General features: G+C 43.1%; 2 protein-coding genes across 5 annotated transcripts; both read left to right on the forward strand.

Moving 5' to 3' along the window:
* The first annotated feature begins 424 nt into the window (after positions 1 to 424).
* LOC149713051 (uncharacterized) lies at positions 425 to 11,332 on the forward strand. Of its 3 annotated transcripts, XM_089845164.1 has the most exons (7): positions 425 to 779; positions 1,301 to 1,364; positions 1,433 to 3,413; positions 4,939 to 5,264; positions 6,482 to 6,690; positions 7,446 to 8,219; positions 11,008 to 11,332. In XM_089845164.1, the coding sequence occupies exons 3-7, from the start codon at positions 1,536 to 1,538 to the stop codon at positions 11,082 to 11,084; spliced, it is 3,264 nt and encodes a 1,087-aa protein (XP_089701290.1). In that variant the 5' UTR covers positions 425 to 779; positions 1,301 to 1,364; positions 1,433 to 1,535; the 3' UTR covers positions 11,085 to 11,332. The 3 variants fall into 3 exon arrangements, 2 of the variants coding, with proteins under 2 accessions (XP_089701290.1, XP_089701291.1); XR_016370423.1 differs by having other exon boundaries at positions 1,301 to 3,413; positions 7,446 to 9,553; XM_089845165.1 differs by lacking the exon at positions 1,301 to 1,364.
* A 49-nt stretch (positions 11,333 to 11,381) lies between these two features.
* On the forward strand, positions 11,382 to 21,878 carry LOC149713052 (uncharacterized). Of its 2 annotated transcripts, none has more exons than XM_089845169.1 (4): positions 11,382 to 11,526; positions 15,891 to 16,208; positions 17,317 to 17,675; positions 19,036 to 21,878. In XM_089845169.1, exons 1-4 carry the CDS (start codon positions 11,410 to 11,412, stop codon positions 19,622 to 19,624), a joined length of 1,383 nt encoding a protein of 460 aa, XP_089701295.1. In that variant the 5' UTR covers positions 11,382 to 11,409; the 3' UTR covers positions 19,625 to 21,878. The 2 variants fall into 2 exon arrangements, with proteins under 2 accessions (XP_089701295.1, XP_089701302.1); XM_089845176.1 differs by lacking the exon at positions 11,382 to 11,526 and adding an exon at positions 14,115 to 14,467.
* The last annotated feature ends 233 nt before the right edge of the window (positions 21,879 to 22,111 follow it).

Consider the following 22,111-nt stretch of genomic DNA (forward strand, 5'->3'; position numbering starts at 1 on the left):
TACCCGAGCCCCATGTTAAAAAACGACTAGCAAAATCGCCCCCTAGTTCCGACTTTCGCCGTTAGGTGCGCTACCAACCCAGTTTTCCTCATAATGCTTTTTCTATGGGGAAAAAAATTCGGAAGTGCACTCGGTTTAAGAGCATTATTAATATATTTACCGATTTTTTTCGTCGCCGAATTTTAAATGAGAAGTCAAGTAAGTTTTAATTTATATTTTGAAACCAATTTGATAATTTTCCGTCCGTTATTTGACGAGTAATCAACATTCAAACCAGGTAAACACAAACAAACAACGACTATGGTTTCTTTAGAGGATAGTTCAAACCTGCATTTTCCAATATAATTTCCAAATAAGACATCAAATCAGTTCAGGCTGCTCAGTTAGAACAAAGAGGGTTAGAAAGATATTTTTAAAGTTTAAATTTAATTAACGTCCCCGGCGTAATTAAGCTTTAACATAAGTGCTTATGAATTTAATAAATACATTGAAAAGAAATCATTTAAATAAATGATTTACATCAAAAAGATTTAGCGATGAAGGTGTAGTTTTTTAAAGTCCATAAGAATTTGTTCTTCGTAAGTCCGGCGGATAGTTTTGGCTGAAGGTTTACGCTCGTCGCTCGCTGCTGCATTTCATTAACGCGATGTTTATTTCCCATTTAATCGCTTCCATTCAAATTAATCTGATATTTTAAAATTAATTGTTCAAACTCGAAGATGTATTGTAAATTATATCTCATTGAAAACATCGGATGGCGAGATTCTAGCTCTTATTTAGTGAGTATACTATGTGTTTTGGCACGCAAAGGCTTAAGCGGTGTTTTGTTGCATAAGTAAATAAGTACCTCCCTATAAGTTACCATTAAACTGATTAACACGGGTTTTTGGCCCTAATTTTGAAAATAATAGTTCAAATCTCTTGAAATTTTAATGAGGTGTGCAAAATAAGGTTTGTTATTTTTGTGCAAAGTTTCAAAAGTTAGTCTTTTATAGTTTTTTTGTAAAAAATTTAAAACGAAAATTAGCCATAATTGAAGGGCTTAGTCTTGGAACGGTGGAAATGTTTTTTCTTCGGTTTCACTGGCCCGAATGTCTTGAAATTTTAGTGAGAGGGATATTGAAGGGTTTTAAATTATCGTGCAAAGTTTCAAAACAAATAGTTCTTTTCTAAAATATTCGTTAAAATTTTGTTTGAGCAAACTCACAACCTATTAATAACCTAGGGATTTTTTAAGAAAACAACTATTCGTTTAAAAACTTTGTAAGATAATTTAAAACCGTTCTGTCTTTTAATTCAGTTCAGTTCCGAGCGGAACTCAGGGCGAGCGCGTGACTAATGGAAGACGGAAATCCGAGGGAGAGGTGATCTAGATTTACCAAGAGATAATTTGCGTGGACAAGTGTTGCGAGTAATTTATGAGTGCGTGTAGTTCTGTTCGATTCAGATCATTCTGTTGCAAACCGGAGACGCTCTCACAAACTAGGTTTTCGTGTAGTTACGTAATATAAGCCAAAAATTTACTCCCAAGTCCAATGGCTAGCAACAGCTCGGTTGTCGATAAAGATATCAGTGGTTCAAACTCATTGTCCGATAAAGAGATTATTAACGCAATGACCGAGAAAGACATTGGTGGGCCATTGTCCAATGAAGACGCTGGTGACTCGATAAGTGAATCCTTGCGCAATAGAGACAATCAATCCTTGAAATCCAGTGAAACGAGCAACTTGTCTTCCAATATTTCCACCAGCGGCAATGCATTGTCCGTTGGTGACAAGAAGCCTTTGTTTAAGGTCGAGGAATCATTGTCCATAGGTGACGAGTTGGAATTGTACAATGAAGACGAGAAGGAATTGTCCATTGGTGACGAGAAGGAATTGTCCAATGGAGACGAGAAGGAATTGCGCAATGGAGACGAGAAGGAATTGCGCAATGGAGACGAGAAGGAATTGCGCAATGGAGACGAGAAGGAATTGCGCAATGGAGACGAGAAGGAATTGCGCAATGGAGACGAGAAGGAATTGTCCAATGGAGACGAGAAGGAATTGTCCAATGGAGACGAGAAGGAATTGCGCAATGGAGACGAGAAGGAATTGCGCAATGGAGACGAGAAGGAATTGCGCAATGGAGACGAGAAGGAATTGCGCAATGGAGACGAGAAGGAATTGCGCAATGGAGACGAGAAGGAATTGTCCATTGGTGACGAGAAAGTATCGGGCAATGGAGACGAGAAGGAATTGTCCATTGGTGACGAGAAAGTATTGGGCAATGAAGTGGGGAAAGAATTGTCCGTTAGTGACAAGAAGCCTTTGCTCAATGTCGAGGAATCATTGTCCAATGGAGACGAGAACACAACGTCCAATGGTGACAAGAAACCGTTATTTAATTTTGAGGATCCAGTAGGCTTCCTTGCGAGGCACGTCAAGCGTGAAGTTCTTGATGACTCTTATTCCGAGTCATTGTCAAATATTGAAAGCGCCTTTAATGACATCATTCAAAATGGCGTCAGAAACATCAAACCAGAACCGTCCGACGATTCAACTTCAATGTATAACTTTCCCTTACCACAAATCGATCGGGTTACCAGTCTTAGCGGACTCGACGCTGACTGGAGTCACCCGAGTCCACGTAGCGGCGATAAGAACCATTTCTCGGAGACGCGTCACGCGGTGACTTCCTTAGCGGACGACGGAGTTCTCCCTGATGGGTCTAACGAATCGAAGGTGGCTTTTCTGTGCACGAACTGCGAAAAGGTGTTCGACCATCGTCGAAAATACGACTTGCACTCGGAATTGCGTCAATGCTCGGGTTGCCAAGAATGGTTCCCTTCCGCGTGCGCCATCCGAATGCACCAATGCGAGCATCCCTCTTGTTGGAAAGGCCGTTACGGGTGCGTTCAGTGCGGGGCCGTCTTCGACCGGGACACTCTGTTAGAACGACACCGCGAGAAACACGCGGAGACCGACGCCAAACACGGTCAGAGACTCGAATGTCAGTTTTGTCAACTGCGACATTATTCGCGCAAGTACCTGCGCGTTCACACCAGTCATCACCCGAAAATCGGTTGCACCAAGTGCGAGATTCGCTTTAAGAATATCGCCGAGTTTGTTAAACATTGCGGGGAAAATGGTACAATGTGCAATTCGAGATTGCGTCGGCGGGTTCCCAAGGTGACGGCCAAGAGTGCTCAAGAGGGTCAACAGCCACAGAATGTTAAAGCTTCTAAGGGCCCTCGGAGGAAAGATGCTACGGTGACGAAAGGAGATGCGTGTTTGCGTCAAAAAGATGCTACGGTGACGAAAGCAAATTGTTCGCGGCAGAAAGAAGCGACATCTGGTGGAGCTTCGTCTTCCGATAAAGGATCTAAAGCTAAAAAGGTTCGACTTGATCAAGCCAATGTGGAAGTGACAAAGGTCAGTATGGATTTCTTCTTTCTTTAAACAAGGTCGAGTTTACAATTAGGCCAAAAATGTCAGGGCATTTAAAAATACTGGAACAAATGGGTCAGGAGGATTAGTCCAAAAATGTATGGGAAAGGTCTGAGAATTTTGTTAAAGGCAGGAGCTGATGACATCTGCTCCTGTTAAAGGGAATGCGAATTTAAAATTTGATATCATATTTTACCACGAAAGTGTTATTATGTTACACTTTCAAGTCTTTACTTTCAAAATATCAAGTTTTTAATATAAGTGACCCAAAGTTTCCATTCTTAAAATCCATTGAAAAATCACGAGAACTAAGTTTCGAGCTTGTTTGCCTGTTTTATGACATCACTATGGTGTGAGGAAAAAAAGCGCGGGAATCCTATACGCGGCGTCTCGAGCTTCTCGCCAGTCTAAACTCTGGGTCTGATAGCGGAGAGAGTGGCACCATCTGACGTGAAAAAATATATCTGTGACGTCAGCGTACGGGAAACGTTTTAGCCTTTCAAAAAAGTGGATTTCAAATAATTTTAAATGAAGCATTTTCAAATGCATATTGCCAAGGCAATAAGCAGAAATGGGAGAATTAAAAGCTTGATAATTTTGAATTCACAGAATATAATTCTATCTTTTGTTATATAAATCAGAGGTTTTTTCAAACGAAGCTTCTCATACCCTTTAACAAGGCGGCAGGGCGTTACGTGATTGGCCGGAGGTTCCAAATTCAAATTAGCTACGTAGTCTCAAACCAACTTGAATTTTAAAATCATTCGGAGCTGGTATTTCACTACGCAGATAGGTTTCATTATTTGTCGAAGAATCAATAAAAAAATCCGTAGATTTTCCTTTTCACCCTCCCTTAAAACAAAATACTCTTAAAGGGAGGGTGAAGTGGAAAATCAAGTGATTAAATTTTTATCGATTCTTCTACTAATTATAAGACCATTCTGCATACTGAAACATCCAGGAAATACAGTCTCCGAATGATTTTAAAATTCAAATTAGGTTCCGATTTTAAGGATAATTTGAAATAAGCCCCTCTGACCAATCTCATAACGCCCTGTCTTCCTGTTAACAACATTTTCGTGGCACACTCCATGCCGAATGAAATTTAGCGCGAGATTTAATAAAATTTGCGCGCCATGTGACAATCGCGGTGCGAGATGTAGAGCGTGCAACGGAAATTTTGTTAAGAGAAAGGCAGGACGTTACGCGATTGGTCGGAGGTCCTTATTTGAATTTATCCATAAAATCTGAACCTAATTTTAATTTTAAAATCATTCGGAAACTGTATTTCTTTGATGTTTCACTATTCAGAATGGTCTTATAATTAGTAGAAGAATCGATATAAAAATCACTTGATTTTCCACTTCACCCTCCCTTTAAGAGTATTTTGTATAAAGGGAGGGTGAAAAGGAAAATCGACGGATTTTTTTATCGATTCGGGAAAAAGCTATGGAATTTGAACACTAATTTATTATTCCTTTTATTCTTGTAATTTTCAATTTAAACGTAGGAAATATCGGTGAGTGGGGAATGTTCGAAAGAAGCTCGACGAAGAAAGTCGACTTTCAAGTGCGGAGTTTGCGAAAAGGTTTTTTACGCCGAATCAAAATTTATGACTCACGCGAAACGGCGTTCTTGCGTCGGCTGCAAGAATTGGTTCGCGACCGCTTGCCTGATCCGATTGCACCAGTTCGAGAACCCGCGCTGCTGCCGAGGGCGACATCTGTGCGTCACCTGCGGCGCCGTCTTCAAGAGCTACCCCAAATTAAGCGACCACAGGACCAAACACGTCTTCAGCGGAAAGGGCAAAGCCACGCAGAAACGGTTCAAGTGCAAGTAAGTTGTCAAATTTTATATTCGCGTTTAAAAGGGTCACCGCGTAAAGATTGGAATCCTCGAGGAATTTGAATTTAGTGGAGATAAGTTAGGGAATATCAAAGCTGGTCTTGAAAGGTTGGGGAAAAGTTAGAGAATTTCAAAGTGGGTCCTGAAAGGTTGGGGAAAAGTTAGAGAATTTCAAAGTGGGTCCTGAAAGGTGACGGAAAAGTTAGGGAATTTGAAAATGGGTCTTAAAGGTGACGGAATAGTTAGGGAATTTCAAAATTTGTCTTGAAAGCTCAAGGAATAGTTAGGGAATTTGAAAATGGGTCTTGAAAGGTCACGGAATAGTTAGAGAATTTCAAAATGGGTCTGAAAGGTTGGGGAAAAGTTAGGGAATTTCAAAGTGAGTCTGAAAGGTTGGGGAAAAGTTAGGGAATTTCAAAGGGAGTCTGAAAGGTTGGAGAATAGTTAGGGAATTTCAAAGTGAGTCTGAAAAGTCACGGAATAGTTAGGGAATTTCAAAGTGAGTCTGAAAGGTCGCGGAATAGCTAGGGAATTTCAAAGTGAGTCTGAAAGGTCGCGGAATAGCTAGGGAATTTCAAAGTGAGTCTGAAAGGTTGGGGAATAGTTAGGGAATTTCAAAGTGAGTCTGAAAAGTCACGGAATAGTTAGGGAATTTCAAAGTGAGTCTGAAAGGTCGCGGAATAGCTAGGGAATTTCAAAGTGAGTCTGAAAGGTTGGGGAAAAGTTAGAGAATTTCAAAGTGGGTCTTGAAAGGTGACGGAATAGTTAGGGAATTTGAAAGTTGAGTCCTGAAAGGTCACGGAATAGTTAGGGAATTGAGTCCTGAAAGGTCACGGAATTTGAAAGTGAGTCCTGAAAGGTCGGGGAAAAGTTAGGGAATTTGAAAATAGGTCTAAAAGGACACGGTAAAGTTAGAGAATTTCAAACAGGGTCATGTAAAAGCAAAATTTTGAAATGGGTCAGGAAAGCCATAAATGTCAAGGTAAAGTCGTGGAATTTAAAATAGGCGAAAAAGACCAATTAAAAGTCGGGTAATTTTAAGAAGTTCAATAAAATCAGGGATTTTCATTTTAGTTTGGAAGAATATTTCAGGGAAAAGTCGGAGAATTTAAAAATGGGTCTAAAACGTTAGGGAATTTTGAAATGAAGCAAATATGAAGCGACACCGTAGCTTAAACGAGTATTTAATTTGGGCTGGTCGTTTGCAGCTATTGTCCGTTTCAACATTGTTCAAAGGTTTTCATGGAAAGACACATTAAACATCACCCGAAGGTCGGGTGTCCCACTTGCAAAGAACCCTTCAAAAACTTGAAGGAATTTCGGGAACATTGCCTCGATGGCGACACCCCAATTTGCGCCCGCAAAAACCAAAAGACCACGCCCCCAAAACCCCGGGAGACAAACGACAGCGTAATCGGTGAGATTCTGACCAATCATATTCGGGGAAATGAAGTTAATGATGACTTTAAGCCTTTTTGCTTTACGGTTTAACATTGCCAATGTTTTTTTTTGGGGTTACTGAGTTGAAAGTAATGTTTTGTTTGGGATTGATAAGGCCTGCGCTAAGCCTAGGTTCAAGCCAGGCTAAGGCTTATACTTCCCAGGATAATAGTCATTAACTTCTGACTTATTAGCAGGGGTGTGCGGGTACCCGACCCGATACCTGAAATACATTTTTTAGAACCCGTTAACGGGTACCCGAGTCCCAATTTTATGCCTTTGCCAATACCCGCCGCCGACTCCGAGTCTGACGGGTCCAGTTCATGACGGGTTACCGCGCGTGTTTCAATATTTCCGCCTTTCGTAATTAAATAACTTAATTAGTAACAATTTATTAATTAAGGCAATTGTTTAATGAATTACGTAACTATGGGGGATAATGGCTCGGCTTTGAAATCTTGCTTTTAATTGGACTGTAAGGAAAAACAAAGAGACCCGAATTGGACCCGAGGGAGCTCATTTTGGGGATATTGCAGGACCCGAGGACGGGTAATTGAAAATTGGACCCGATACTCGCGGCGGCGGCTAAACATTTTTTATTACCCGAAGTTTACCCGACACCCAGAAAAATCTGGACCCGCACAGCCCTGTTAAAAAATAGTATTTGAATTGCTCCCGATTCTGTCAATTGGTAACGCTGTCAATCTCCCTTTATCGGTCGATTGTCTACAGTTTTGGATGAGACTGAAGATAGTGACGTCGGAGCAGTCGATGATTACACGCCCACACTCGACATGAAAGTGGAGGAAGACGATGACCCCGTCGAGCCCCCCACAATGGATGAAACCACAAATTCCCCAATGGCTTATGAGGATTATTTCACCATGGATCCCTGTCTATCCAACTACCCAGTGGTCGATGATAACCTAGGTTTGCCAATGGCTTACGTTCAGGCCAATGGTCACCCAAGCTTCCCAATGATTAATGGTCAACCAAGCTTCCCAATGGTCCATAATCAGGCCAATGGTCACCCAAATTTGCCAATGATTAATGGTCACCCAAGCTTCCCAATGGTCCCAAATCAAGCCAATTTCCCAATGGTCCCTAATCAAGCCGCTGTTGGTCACCCAAACTTCCCAATGGTGGCGAATCCGGACAATTTGCCAATGGTTCCGAAGAGGGCCACTTTCCCAGTGACCGCGCGTGGTTTTCAACCAAATATCCCCCCAATGGTAGTGGCCAATACGGACCATTCGCCAATGGTTCCTCCTAAGCCCGCAGCTTCTTTCCCAGTGACCGCGTCTGGTTTTCAACCAAATATCCCCCCAATGGTGGCGGCGGCTAGCGAACCCGATTTGCCAATGGTTTCTACTCTGAGCCAGTTCCCGGCTTACGTTCCATCGCTGGACAGTGATGAATCGCCGATACTTTTGGAGTGCACCGAGGTCTCGAGGCCTAGTTCCAAACACTGGCGAACTGTTCGCAAGAACAAGAACGGTGAAAAGAGTGAGTCCCATTATTTTTAATTATCTCGTAACCAATTGGCTTAAAGCTTCAGTTTGAACAAAAAACGTAGAAATACTGTACAGGATTTGTACGGAACCTGGATTAGTCAGGGATATTGAAAATAGGGGGTTAGGGATTTAAAGTTTTCTTGCTAAAAAGTCAGGGATAGGTCAGGGATTTCGTTTGGCATGTTAAACCATGATTGCTTTGAGCAATGATAATTACGGGCTGCAGGGGTGACCATGAAGTGGACTCTGCGGTTGAACACATACTTAAAATGGTCCCAGGGACAAGCAGAAAAAATCAGGGATATGCCAGGGATTTCGTTTGGTATATGTGACCATGAAGTGGACTCAGGGATAAGCTGGTTTCAAAAGTCAGGGATTTTCAATGTAAAAATTTCCGAAAGAGAGGCGTTACGGTAAACCAAAGAGAATGTAGGGTAGACTCAGAGTCACACAAAATGAACTTAGTTCCCGGTTCCTAAAACAGTACTGTGTCGTTCCCCGGTTACCATGGTTACCGCTACCCATCAGGCCAAGAGAGGGTACAATGTCGCGCATACGTTCAAGCCTCTTTGCTCTATGGTCAGTAGCCCTATCATGGAACACTTTCTCAAACTTTTTGGAAAGTCAGATTTTTCAGTAACAAATAAGTTACTGAAGTGAACAAGCAGACCATTACAATAAGTTTGAACTATTGCCGATCGATTGCACCCATTTTCAGATTGCTAAGACGCGTACTTTTCCTGCAAAATTGGTTTTAAAAAAGATCGATTTCAGCCCTAACTTGGAACAGTTCGTCCTAAATTGGAACGCCCCCGTCCTAAATTGGAACACCCCGTCCTAATTTGGAACACCCTAATTTGAATACGAAAATATCCGTGTTTTTGCAACTAATAATAAGCAAATATAATTTGTTAGCGATGCTACGACCATCTAGCGACCAACGCTTTCCATTTTATACCTGTACATATATTTTAAAGGGCACTGAGTGTCATCTGCTTAAAGCTTCAAAAATTGGCGCGCTGTCAGTTCACTACGGTTAAACATTGTAAATTAAATGCACTCTAACGGTATTTCGAATGAAATAATTACCAAGTTAGATCAAAGTAACCTACACTGTTATGTTTTTGTGGCGTAATTGTGTCGAATCTACATTTTACATCAAATGAGTCATGATACGGTGTTTGAAACCCAATATCACTAGGCGAAACATGCTAAATCAGCTAAAATTGGCATCGCGTTTATGACTAAATCTGGACACTGGGCTGATAATACCCGTATCTTTTCCGCATCTTAATCTACGCTAACGGGACCAAAAGTATTAAACAGGTAATGAATCAACGCATCTTCTAAGGTCTTTTTGTTGTCCTTTAGTGAGTAAAACATTAGTTATGGATGTAAAAAGATAGATTAAATTTTCGTGTATCGGGGTGTTCCATTTTAGGCAAATGAGGACATATTTTCTATTCGAGTTTTCTCAATAATTTTTGGGCCTAACCTGGCGTTTAAAGTGTTTAATTTGAAGAGAAAGATCCGAAGTTTTCAATGGAATCATTTTCGTAAGCCTATGTTTCTCCCATTGGCCGTGAAAGCTTATTTCCCGAGACCCATGGGAGAACTTTCCCTTCATTTTGGAAAAAATAAATTATGCAAAATATGAGGTTGTCTAATTATGCTTGTATCTTATCTGGAATTTATGATAGAGTCTTGAGGCCGTGTTTTATGGATAGAGGGATGTTCATTCTTCCAAATGAGCCCTTAAAATATTAATTTGAAGCTCTCAAACTTAAGTTATGACGATTTTAAGAAAAGTGTTCCAAATTAGAGCTGTTCCAAATTAGGGCAGCTGACCCTAGCTTCATGAGCTTGTTTGTAATTTTGAATATCCCTCGTTTCCAACAACGATCACGTGACACGCGCCTTTACCAAGGGCTGGCGCGTCGAAGTATTCGTCGTCTGCCTCGTGTTTTTTTACCTCCCCCCTTTCTAGAACGCGTCTCCCCTCTTATATATCCTCCCTCCTTGGTTGGTAGCGATATAATAGGGTAATGAGGACACGAACAGAGAACGTCGTTAACGCGCTAAAAGAAGTCATAATAACCGACTGCGCCCCTGGATTGCCTCGTATAAGCTCAGTCCATCCCCAACAACTAAACAGATCTAATAGCGAATTCCATTGGAGTACTCGGAACGCTATCAGAGTGCTCTGAAAAGCTTCTTTTGCGTTCCATTGAGAAATTGAGATCACCTCTCTCGGGCCATAAGCAGCTCGATCACGCGCAACAGGACCCAAGCTGCTCGTGATATAGAGAGCTTTCAGAAGAGATAGTAATACGTCACACCCTCCCAAGTCTTACCGGTGCTGTTCTGGTAGCCATCCATATTGGGTGGTCTCAGCTTCATTCCTGCTTTAAACCCACCAATATGGCAGCGTAAATTATCATGTCACGAGACTCGACTCCTCCTCCAACTGAAAGCTCTCTATAGCGCGAGTGCGTGATCGAGTGGGCTAGGCTCGAGCCTAGAGCTTCACCAATAGAAGACGTGAATGCCAGAGGAGGTGATCTCAATGGAACGCAAAAAGCTTTTCAGAGCACTCTGAGAGCGTCCTGAGCACTCCAGTTTTTCTATTTATCTGTAATTAATGAAATATATATCCGGTTTTATGACGTAAGAGCAATCTCAGAGTAGCAATCATTAGTAGCTACTGTGCGTGAAAGAAATTTTCCACTACGTCACACTCATTATTATTACGTCACACTCATGGCGGTATTTCCCCGTAGGCATAGCGGTTGTTGTCACTGGTCAAAGGTACAATAAATTAATTAATAAATTGGGCCTTGGTCAACAGTCCGACTAACAGACGTCAATAGAGCCTTGGCAGTCCCCTACCTTTCGCCGTATAAAGCCGTACGGGAAAATAACAAATAGTGCCATTTTAACCGAACAATGTCGTCTGCTTTCGGACAACGAAAGTGATATCAAAGTGTTAATTTTTTATGTCGTATGAAAATATTACGATTTTATTTAAAACGCAAATGTAATAAAAGAAAACAAATATTTATTCCAAATAAAATGTCATCAAAATAAAACACTTGTTGTAAAATATTCCTTGGTTAAAGTTCGACAAACGTGTACTTCAACTTCTAGGCCTAGTGCTTTATAAATTGAAGTATTTTTCACGCATGCGCGAGTCGAGGTTGCAAAGAGGCGCCAGTGCAGGAGTTAGCACATTGGCTGTTATAATGTGGCGTCATCGCAGCCTGTTGATAATCGGCATCGTAGTGCGCGCGTTGACTCAGGTAAGTACTCGATTGTCCTTGAAAATCTCTAGCCGGCCTCTCCTCGAGTTTAAACGGGACCAATTGGGCCCGGTCACCAGCTGACCTTCTTATCCTTCCCCCCGTATCCTGGTAGGGGGCCATTTTGGGGTCCTCGTTGGTAACCGGCGCATCCCCCTGATGGCTTTTGTCAGGCCATCGGCCGGCGCAGTAACCTTTTAGTCCCAAGTCGCGCAGCAAAGAGCGGAAGGTGAATTTGGAGAAGAATGGGAATGAGGAGTCTTTGTTGACTTCCTCCAAGACTCGGTTGAACGACGGTTTCTCGTTGCGTAGACGGTAACCCGTCATTTTCGCGCGAATCGCCTCTAACACCGCGGACGGGTACCTGAAAGAGAGAGACACCGCGAAAAAGATGACTTGAATGCTAATTTGAGTTTGATCTGTATGGTTAGGCCGAGGGGTCCCACATTTACACGAAATCCCATACGCTTCTCACAAAATCGCGAAATCTTTCACACAAAATCACGAAATCTTTGAAGAAATTACGAAATTACGAAATCAAAGATGAAATTCCGAAATCTTTGGTCAAATCCCGAAATCAAAGAAGAAATCTTTGGCGAAATCCCGAAATCAAAGAAGAAATCCCGAAATCTTTGGCGAAATTGCGAAATCAAAAAAGAAATCATGAATTTACGAAATCAAAGATGAAATTCCGAAATCTTTGCGAAATCACGAAATCTTTGACGAAATCGAAGAAGAAATCCCGAAATCTTTGACGAAATCGAAGAAGAAATCCCGAAATCTTTGGCGAAATCATAAAATTACGAAATTAAAGATGAAATTCCGAAATCTTTGCGAAATCACGAAATCTTTGGTGAAATCGCGAAATCTTTCTCGAAATCACGAAATCTTTGGCGAAATCATAAAATTACGAAATCAAAGATGAAATTCCGAACACTTTGCGAAATCGTGAAATCTTTGGTGAAATCGCGAAATCTTTCTCGAAATCACGAAATCTTTGGCGAAATCATAAAATTACGAAATCAAAGATGAAATTCCGAACACTTTGCGAAATCGTGAAATCACGAAATTTTTGGCGAAATCACGAAATAATTGGCGATATCACGAAATCCCGTACGGTTTTTTTTGGAAATGTCCGACCCCTCGGGTTAGGCTCTCAAATTTGACTTAAAGGGGCTAACCGGCGCTCTTGGGGTGAAGTCCGCCCTTAGTTCAGGGGGAAAAGACCCAGCTCTTTGGCCTTAGGGAATGGCGCCACCGTCACGGTGGGCGGGTAAGCAATATGCTAACCAACAGTTTGACCCCCCTTCACCCCAACAGCTCCGGCCAGCCCCTTTAAGCTAGACCTTCGTGGCCTCGCGTAATTACCTGTCGATTCTCTTCTTTTGTACTTGCGTGTATTTCCTCTTCCTGGACCTGGGCGACTCTGACCTTTGAACCTTCCGTTTTCTTTTCCCATCCTCTTTTGGGTTGTTATTATCCGACGTCACCATGAGCGCTGGCATCTCCTCATTGGTGCAAGCAGTGGCGCTATTTGTCGCGTTTTGAGCCCCCGATGCGGAGGATCTCATTTTTTCGTTTTTGAGCAAGAGGACCATTTTGGAGCTGGTTCCGACCAAGTTGGCCGTTTCTTGGGCGATCTTGTTCCACGATTTGTCGGGACTGTTGGCGGACAGGTTAGCGAAGACGTTCAGGATGACGCGTTTCGCCTGCGAATGGATCATTTCGCCTTGCCGGAATTTCGCGTACAACACCCGTTGCTCCATGGAACTACTTTTTCGCTTCTCTTCCATGCTTGCTCGAGATCACATTGCACTATCAAATCAGTCAAAACATGCCTGTCGGAAAAATAGACCCAACCAACAAATCTTTTGAATTTTTATAACGGCTCAGATCTCGAGCTCGGGTCTTGAGGTGAGAAAGGGATAACCTGATTGGCTTGATATTGCCATGCGCAGAACCCGTTTTACCCCAAGAGTCAGTCTCTAACCAAATCAGAAAAATAAGAGATTTATTTTCGTCGCTCAACGACAGATGGTACTACAGTCAACTTTGTTAGTCAAGTTCCCTTGTTTGTTGGTTGGGTCTATAAGGATATTCTTGTACTGTTTTATAGGACTTTGCAGGACAAAAAAATAAGTTATGTATGGTAAAGGGTTTCTTATATTGTAGGACTCATTTTGCGTTGTTCGATATAATTTCATTAATCTAAACCTACTTCATTGCATACTTATAACCCCCAAAAATAGACTTATGATTGAAGCCACTCTAACACTGGGCCGGAAATAAGTACAGGACACTGGACAATGTCCAAAAAAATTTTTAAAATGTCCCATAACTTTTCTAAAATCTAAGGGGGTCACTGGACATTTTGACCAATAAATCTTCCGTAGTTTTGATGGTTTGACTATGAAGATGCGACAGTATTTTTGCACACTCCAGTGGACAATGTCCTATAATTTTTCCAGTCAAAGGGGGCGTCACTGGACTCATGTCCTTATCGAATTTTTCCTTATTTCCGGCCCTGCAGTCTAACATATTTTGTAGTATTTGTACTCCTTGTAGCGTTATCACCGCTTCTTTTTAACATGAGTCTACGCAAAGTCCATAGCAATTTCGTCACGCGTATCCGCAGTCATAATCCGACTCATCCGAGTGATTCCAGTCGACTAACGAAAGTCGCGGTTCGATCTCCTCGCGTTAACGTTGCGATTAGAAATTAATTAAGGATTTAACTTACTAATTTGGTTCAGTAAGTCGAGATTTATTTGGTGCGCGTTGATTTTGCGTTTGGTAAACTGCCTTTAAATGCCCGATATTAAGTTTATATCGAAAGAGGAAACGAACTGTACATAAAGTAGCATTGGCAGCCAATCTCCGGATGGACTCGCCATTGAATAAATTCAATGGCGCGCTTACAGACTCAGCTAAGTCTTAACCCGTAAGTTTTGTGTTAAATGGCAAAGCTTCAGAAGGCAGGGTCGGAAATAAGCAGAGGACATTGGACAATGTCCAATAAAATTTTAAAATGTCCCGTACATTGATTTGAGAAAATTACCACTAGAGTGGCAGGCTGGGAAATAGCACACTTCCTCTGGTCCAAAACCAGTTAATTAATTGCTTGGACTAGTTTTTTAATTCAAGAAGTGGGGGTTACTGGTCCTCGGGACCAGTTTATTAATTGCAAATCTATTGGAGAACAAAGGCTGGGACCAGTCCGGAGACCAGTTTATTATTTAGGACACTAGGGGGGTCACTGGTCCCAAGGACTAGTTTAAAAAATATCCTTATTTCCCAGACTGTAGAGTGGCCTTTGCGTTAAACTGCCTATTGGGGGAACGCGGGACACTTTTAAAACAACGGGACAGACGGACAGCCACCAAGTTTATCAAACGATGGTGTCGCCATCTAGAAAACGAACTTGAATTTCGGCCATTTACATGTATTCTTGAACTTCGTTCAAATTTCCCTCCTTTTCTTTTAGTTCCCTTTTTTTGCACCGGGATGGCGCTACAAGCGCGTGATAGAGTTCATTTGGTCTATATCCTTGCGGATGAAAGGCCACTCTAGTGGTAATTTTCTCAACTCAATGGTCCCATAATTTTTTTTTAAACTAAGGGGGTCTCTGAGGGTTATTTTCTGACTTAACTATGATAACAATAAGTGAGACGCTACCATAAGTAACATAAAAACAATAAGTGAACCTCTAACATAAGTAACATTAAAACCATAAGTGAGCTTCTAACATAAGTAACAACAATAAGTGAGCTTCTAACATAAGTAACAACAAGTGAGCCTATAACATAAGTAGATAATAGCAATAAGTGAGATGCTACCATAAGTAACATAAAAACCATAAGTGAGCCTCTAACATAAGTAACACTATAACAATAAGTGAGACGCTACCATAAGTAACATAAAACAGTAAGTGAGCCTCTAACGTACTTAACAAAAAACAATAAGTGAGACGCTACCATAAGTAACATATAAACAATAAGTGAACCTCTAAAATAAGTAAACTTCTAACAAAAGTAACTTAAAAACAATAAGAGAGCCTCTGACATGAGTAACATAATAATAATAAATGAGACGCTATCATAAGTAAGATAATAGCAATAAGTGAGACACTATCATAAGTAAGGTAATAGCAATAAGTGAGACGCTATATTAATAAGCTGACGAACACTGCTTAATTATCGGCCTTGGTTCGATGTAAGCACAAGTCTTTGGCATCGTTAGATGGGGATCAAATAGGAATATAACATACTTAGAGGACATCGTCTTATCTCTAATATAACCAGAGTTACGAGTCTCCAAAGTTGAGTGTGACAATAAGGTATTTTTTGTGGCGTGTTTTTGCGCAGTTGTCGGAGAGGGTGATGTCGAACAAGATGTCGAGCAACCGATCAAAATGGGGGACAGGTGCGTCTAAGAGGAAGAGCGTCATTCAGGGCAAGAAGAAGTTGTCGGCCATGAAGAGGAAGGGAGGGGGCGGGGCCTCCCCCTCACCCGAAGCCAAAGAGAAGAAAATCCCCGGAAGCCCCAACAACAGCAACAACGAGGAACAAAATGGCGGCGTCGACGCCCCACCTCCCCCCGTTGAAGACGCCGCCACCAAGAAGAGTTCGGCCGCCGATGTCCTCTTTGAGAAGTTCAGGAAAGGAGAAATGATCAATTCACAGGTGAATAGGAAAAACTTGTTAATCTATTCAAGGAGTACTATATCTTGCCCACACCACACCACACCCCATCCCCTAAGGAGACCTAACTTAGCCATTCCCCCTAGCTACTACGTGAGACAAATACGATTGGCTGACTGAGCGCCACTCTTAGTGTTAAGAGAATTTTTGTCGGTATAAGCAGACGACAAAACAAATTTTTTGGCGAATCAGAGACCAAGTTTGCCTTTGACCAATAACAATTGTCTTGTAAAGTAGCTAGGCGCTTTCAAAGGCTAAGTTAGGTCTCCTTACGGGGATGGGGTGTGGTGTGGGCCTAGTGGCGGCAAGAGGGCACCGTGTTAGATTGTGTACGGTGGGACCGGGTCAAAAGCCGCGCAGACGAGGCTACCCCCCCCCCACACACACTTGAAAGAGTTGTTCCTCCGCGGTCTTGCCCGGTGTCTCCTCCCCACCAAAACGTATATTAGTTAGTATAGGGCGCTGTCGGTTAGCTGCGAGGCAGACAAACGAGGCTAAAGGTGACCCAACTGTAAAAGAGCCTTGACGGAACACCCTGTAGCGTAGAGCGTTACAAAAAATGCGTTTTAAAAGATAACTGCCCAAATTAAGAGTTGACTGACTCCTTTATAACAAATAATAATAACTGAATAACTCTTAGTGCGCGTTCGCATTTTCGCTTTGCTTGTTTGCAAGATCGCGCCCCTGTCAATCCACATTGGGTTTTCGCTAATTTGCTGCGTCGTCACCTGGCGAATATGCAAATTTCTCTTGACTACCCCAAGAATTTCGGGTCTTCGCGAGAAAAGCACCAATTACAGACGAGAGGAGGGTGTGTGTGGAGCCGGGCGTCGACTAGTTCCGTTTTTGTCACTATATGGACAACGTAGATGGCGCAATGACTGCTCAAATTTCATTGGCTCTCAGAACAGGAAACGCAAAATATTTGCGTGTATCGCAAATGTTTTTCGTGATCTGATGCGAATGGACGTAGGCGCGAACACGCGAGCCCGAGCATATTGGGGACAATGCTTCCGCGAGGAATTTTAAATGGGAACGATTTGAAAACGTGTTCCTTGACCAATAATTGTTTCCCTGATATTTGACGCAGGCGAAGAAGATCATCTTGAACGTATTTTCGCGTCTGTCGGCGGCCAACCCGGGCAAATCTTGGAAGAAAGTGTCGGAGGAAGCGGCCGAGTTGACGGGAGTCAGTTCCAAGTCCATCCTGAACCTGAAAGGAGAGAAACTCAAGACGCTCAGCGAGCGCGAACAAGAAATGGCCGCCGCCAACGCCAACACCGGCGGACTCCAAGTGAGGGTGGTGACGGTGGTGGGCGAAGACGGCACCACCATCGTCAAGGACGTCCCCCAACGACCGCAAAAGAGGATACCCAAACGCAAGAGGTCCGTTTCCCCCAGATCCGGCAAGAGAAAATACACCGCCGTTCAAAAGAAGAGAATTGAAAGGTTAGTCACACCAACACACCTAGCTTATGAGGTTCCCATGTTTGTTTGTTTGTGTGTGTGTTCGTGGGTCTGTTTGTTTGTGGAGTTCGGATACGCGAAAAACCAGTTTGCTGGGGAACAGATTAGCTACCTGTTTCGAGCTTGGAGTTGAACTGGACCGGGACTGTAAAGAAGGCATGGGCGGGTGGGTAAACATTATTTGAAATACGTCAGAGGCACCACGTGACCGAGGACAGGCGTGAGTGGTTCAAAGAAGCTTACTTCGTTTTATTTCGAAAACTACCACCACTTCATGGAATTGGCGCTGCAATCTCGCGAAAAACAAGGACTAGATGTTAACTATTTCCACTCCATGAGGAGCCTTTATATCTTGGCATCATGTGATGTCTGTGAACGTATTTCAAATAATTTTAACCCACCCGCCCATGCCTTCTTTGCAGTCCCTTTAAAGCAAAGCGCGGGTCCAGTGGATCCCCTACAAGTTGACTTTCCTTACGAACTCCAGTTTTGGCTTGGCGAAGGCATGAGGCATTTGTGGGCGGGATTTATAAGTGCATGTATAAATCCCGCCCACTAGCCTTCGCCAAGCTAAACCCCGAGTTCAGGAGGAAAGTCAAATTTTTAGGGGATCCACTGGACCCGCGCTTTGCTTTAAGCTTAGCAAAGGGTAGTTTTTATTGGTACCCGCCTTTGGTCACGGTAAAATTAGTTGGTAGAAGCTTAGAAAGTACGTTAGGAGCTGGTGTGTCTTTAGACAACTCGTATATTGCGACAAATTTTATGGCATCAACTGAGTAGTGAGTTGTTAGGCCTCGATTTGAAAAACAGACAAATATGAGCCTCATTGGAGAAAGTTTCTAACTACCTTATCTTTAGTGTTTGCGCGGTGGCGATTTTCTATTTATATTCAATCCGAAATTCTATCAGAAATTATAACATTATAAGATAGCCTTCTCTTCGAGTTAGGCCAAGAAGTGATATCTAGTTTACTAGGGAGAAGGTAAAAATTCGCATGCACATTTCCAGCTCTTTATCTCCAGTCCAAACATAGCCTGTCCGGAGTTAATCTCCGCCTCTAAATTACAGCCAGCATCTCATTGGTTCTTGAAAACTCGTGCACGTCAGTGCGACGCGAATGACGAAAATAACTTGTATTTTCCGACTGAGGAGAGTGTTGCGAAATAGCCCGGTGGCCTCCTTTTACGTCCCCCCCCCTTGTATTTTGAAAGGGGGACTGGGACTATGGCGCGCTAATACTTAGGCATCTTATACCTTCTCCCTAATAAACTAGATATCACTTCTTGGTTAGGCAAACACACGTAGCTATTGATCAGAATTTCTTGTTATTTGTATATTTTAGGTATGACGAAGCCGTTTTAACATCAATCCGTTTAAAAATGCACCAATTCGCGGAGCGCAGCGAAAAACCGACGGTGGCCGAAGTCTTAGCGGCGGTCAACGCGGACACGGAGTTACCCAACTTGTCGAAAACTACGATGAAGCGCCTATTAGAAGACATGGGCTTGAAACACATGTTACGCGGGCGTCTGCCTCCCAAGGGACACAAATCGTTGGCGGACACGGTGTCCTCGTTCAATCCCTTGACCAACAAGAAACCCAAAACGGGCAATACTGCGAACCCGAACGCCAACCCGCATCGCGTAGGGGGCGGGGGCGGTGTCCTGGGAGGCGTGGCCTCGGCGGGGGGCGGGGCGCACGCCGGGCCCCAAACGGGTAACGCCAACGCGGCGCTGAACGCCTTTTCCAGCGTCGATCCGGGCGTGGGGGGCCACAACCGTAAGTGGCAAGTGCCCGAGACGTACGCGACGGCCACGCGGCCTTCCTACGCTAACGCCGCCTCGCATTACTCGGACTATCAGTTGCCCCATCAATGGACCAACACGCAGAACTTTGCCCTCAGGAACGAAGCCCATCAAAATAGCCTTTGAAAACGTCGACGCCATCTGGTGGCGCCTTTTTTTTTAAATCCCTAAAACCAACCCTAAGTAACGTATTGACAATAAGTATGAAAATGATTTCCTCTTAAATCGAAATTGATCACTTTAATTTGTTGGGAAAGAAAAGTAGGCCTACCTGTTGTTAGCAGCGACGAATACCCCAGGGGACGGTGAGGGTCAATATCATGGATAAAGAATGCGCCTGAGGTTGAAATTTGTTTTAACTCTATAGGATAGGCAACTCCCTATCTCGGACGACAGCTTATTCTGTATATACTCTGTTACAACATCGGTTGTCAGCACGCGCAAACCTAGGTTTCTATGCAACGTAGCTTTGTACGTGCTGACAAGAGACGAAGAACTTCAGGATATTCAGGATTTATAATATCCGCGAGTTCATATAGCTCGAGTGCATGCACGGACCTCTAGGCCTTAGTTTTAAATACGACGTGTAGTAGGCTGTAGGCAATTTCACACGTATTTGAAACTAAGGCCCAGAGGTCCGTGCACTCGAGCTAAAAAAAAAACTCGCGGATATTTTAAATCCTGAAGATCCTGAAGTTTTTCGTCTCTTGACAGCACGTACAAAGCTAAGTTGCATGGAGACCTAGGTTTGCGCGTGCTGACAACCGATGTTGTAACAGAGTATATACAGAATAAGCTGTTGTTCGAAATAGGGAGTTGCCTATCCTGTAGAGTGAAAACAAATTTCCTCACGCGCATTCTTTATCCATGGTTCTACCACAGGCTCATGCATTTCTGGAAACAGTGACGAACTAAAACGTCACTTATGAGAACAGAAAATAACATTAACACTCTTGGAGGCAATGCACGAACCGTAATAATTTATTAAGAACATTGGGCATTACGGGAATCAATGGAAAAAGCGTGTCATACTTATCGATATTACGTTATTTATGGATTAAAACCCGGGCATTTAATTAATTAAATCCCTTCAAAAGCGGGACGCGATTTGTTTTAGCCCGTGATTGTCAGACTGTAATGACGCTTTCTCAATCAAACTGTCCCCAAAATTGACGTTAAGCCTTGGCAACAATTCCGAGGATAACGACGTCGTATCCCAAACACTCGCGCTGCTCGCGCAAAGTGTGCCGCCCGCGGAAGGTTACTAAATTCCTATTACAAACTGTTTGTTAATTTGTTAGGGATAATTGTGTGTTGTGAACGGGAAGTGAAATTAATTTTGAGCACCCTGATTCGCTAGTATGATAGTATCACACTCAAACGCATACTCACTATTGGACAAAAACAATAGGCCAGTTCGGAGGGAGTTGCGTGGCGCCAAATTTGTGTTTTGTTTGAAATTGAATTATGATTTTTTGTAAATTGCTAGAATTGTCAGTCTACATTATTTCTTATTGGCGGAAGTTTTAGGCTTAGCGTCAAGGAGTGAAAGAAAAGGTCTTATTTTAATAGTGCGGGGTTGATACAGCCATAGCCCACGCGCTCCACGACTCAAGCTGCGTGATCTAGTGCGCTATGATATGGTCAGAGCCTTGTGTCGTGATGCGCGTGATCGAGTGGGCTATGATACGGTCCTAGCCTCGCGGCGTGATCGAGTGGGCTATGATACGGTCCTAGCCTCGCGGCGTGATCGAGTGGGCTATGATACGGTCCTAGCCTCGCGGCGTGATCGAGTGGGCTATGATACGGTCCTAGCCTCGCCGCGTGATCGAGTGGGCTATGATACGGTCCTAGCCTCGCGGCGTGATCGAGTGGGCTATGATTCGGTCCTAGCCTCGCGGCGTGATCGAGTGGGCTATGATTCGGTCCTAGCCTCGCGGCGTGATCGAGTGGGCTATGATTCGGTCCTAGCCTCGCGGCGTGATCGAGTGGGCTATGATACGGTCCTAGCCTTGCGTCGTGATGCGCGTGATCGAGTGGGCTATGATACGGTCCTAGCCTTGCGGCGTGATCGAGTGGGCTATGATATGGTCAGAGCCTTGTGTCGTGATGCGCGTGATCGAGTGGGCTATGATATGGTAAAAGCGCTGATTTCCCCCATTTCCGGTTATGACGTCACAATTATCAGGCTAATCAATCATTCAAAGACACCAGTACGTTTTTCTCTGGTTACGCCCCTTAATTACTTCCGGTTACGCCCCTTAATTACTTCCGCCAGGCTTCCTTCCGATAGGCCATAATGGATGTCGATTCAATTACATTTTTTCTTTCAATTTAATCGATTATTTTATTTTGCAATAAAATTCGGTTAAATTCTAAACTAGTTCGTTAATTAATTTGCCAATTAATCCCCTTTGCATCTTGCGAAATAGTAGAAAAACACGTTAAAGGAAAGCAGGCATGGGCAGGTGGGTAAAACTATTTGAAATACATCAGAAGAACCACGTGACGCCAAGGTACAAGGACTCCACATGGAGTGGGAATAGTTTATACCTAGTCCTTGGGGGGTTTTTTTTCGCGATATTGCAGGGCTTAAGCTTTGTTTTTCATGGG

Source organism: Phalangium opilio, unplaced genomic scaffold, assembly GCF_054372755.1.
Source record: "Phalangium opilio isolate 3A_F unplaced genomic scaffold, DU_Popi_V2 ptg000009l_1, whole genome shotgun sequence".
NCBI lineage: Eukaryota > Metazoa > Arthropoda > Arachnida > Opiliones > Phalangiidae > Phalangium > Phalangium opilio.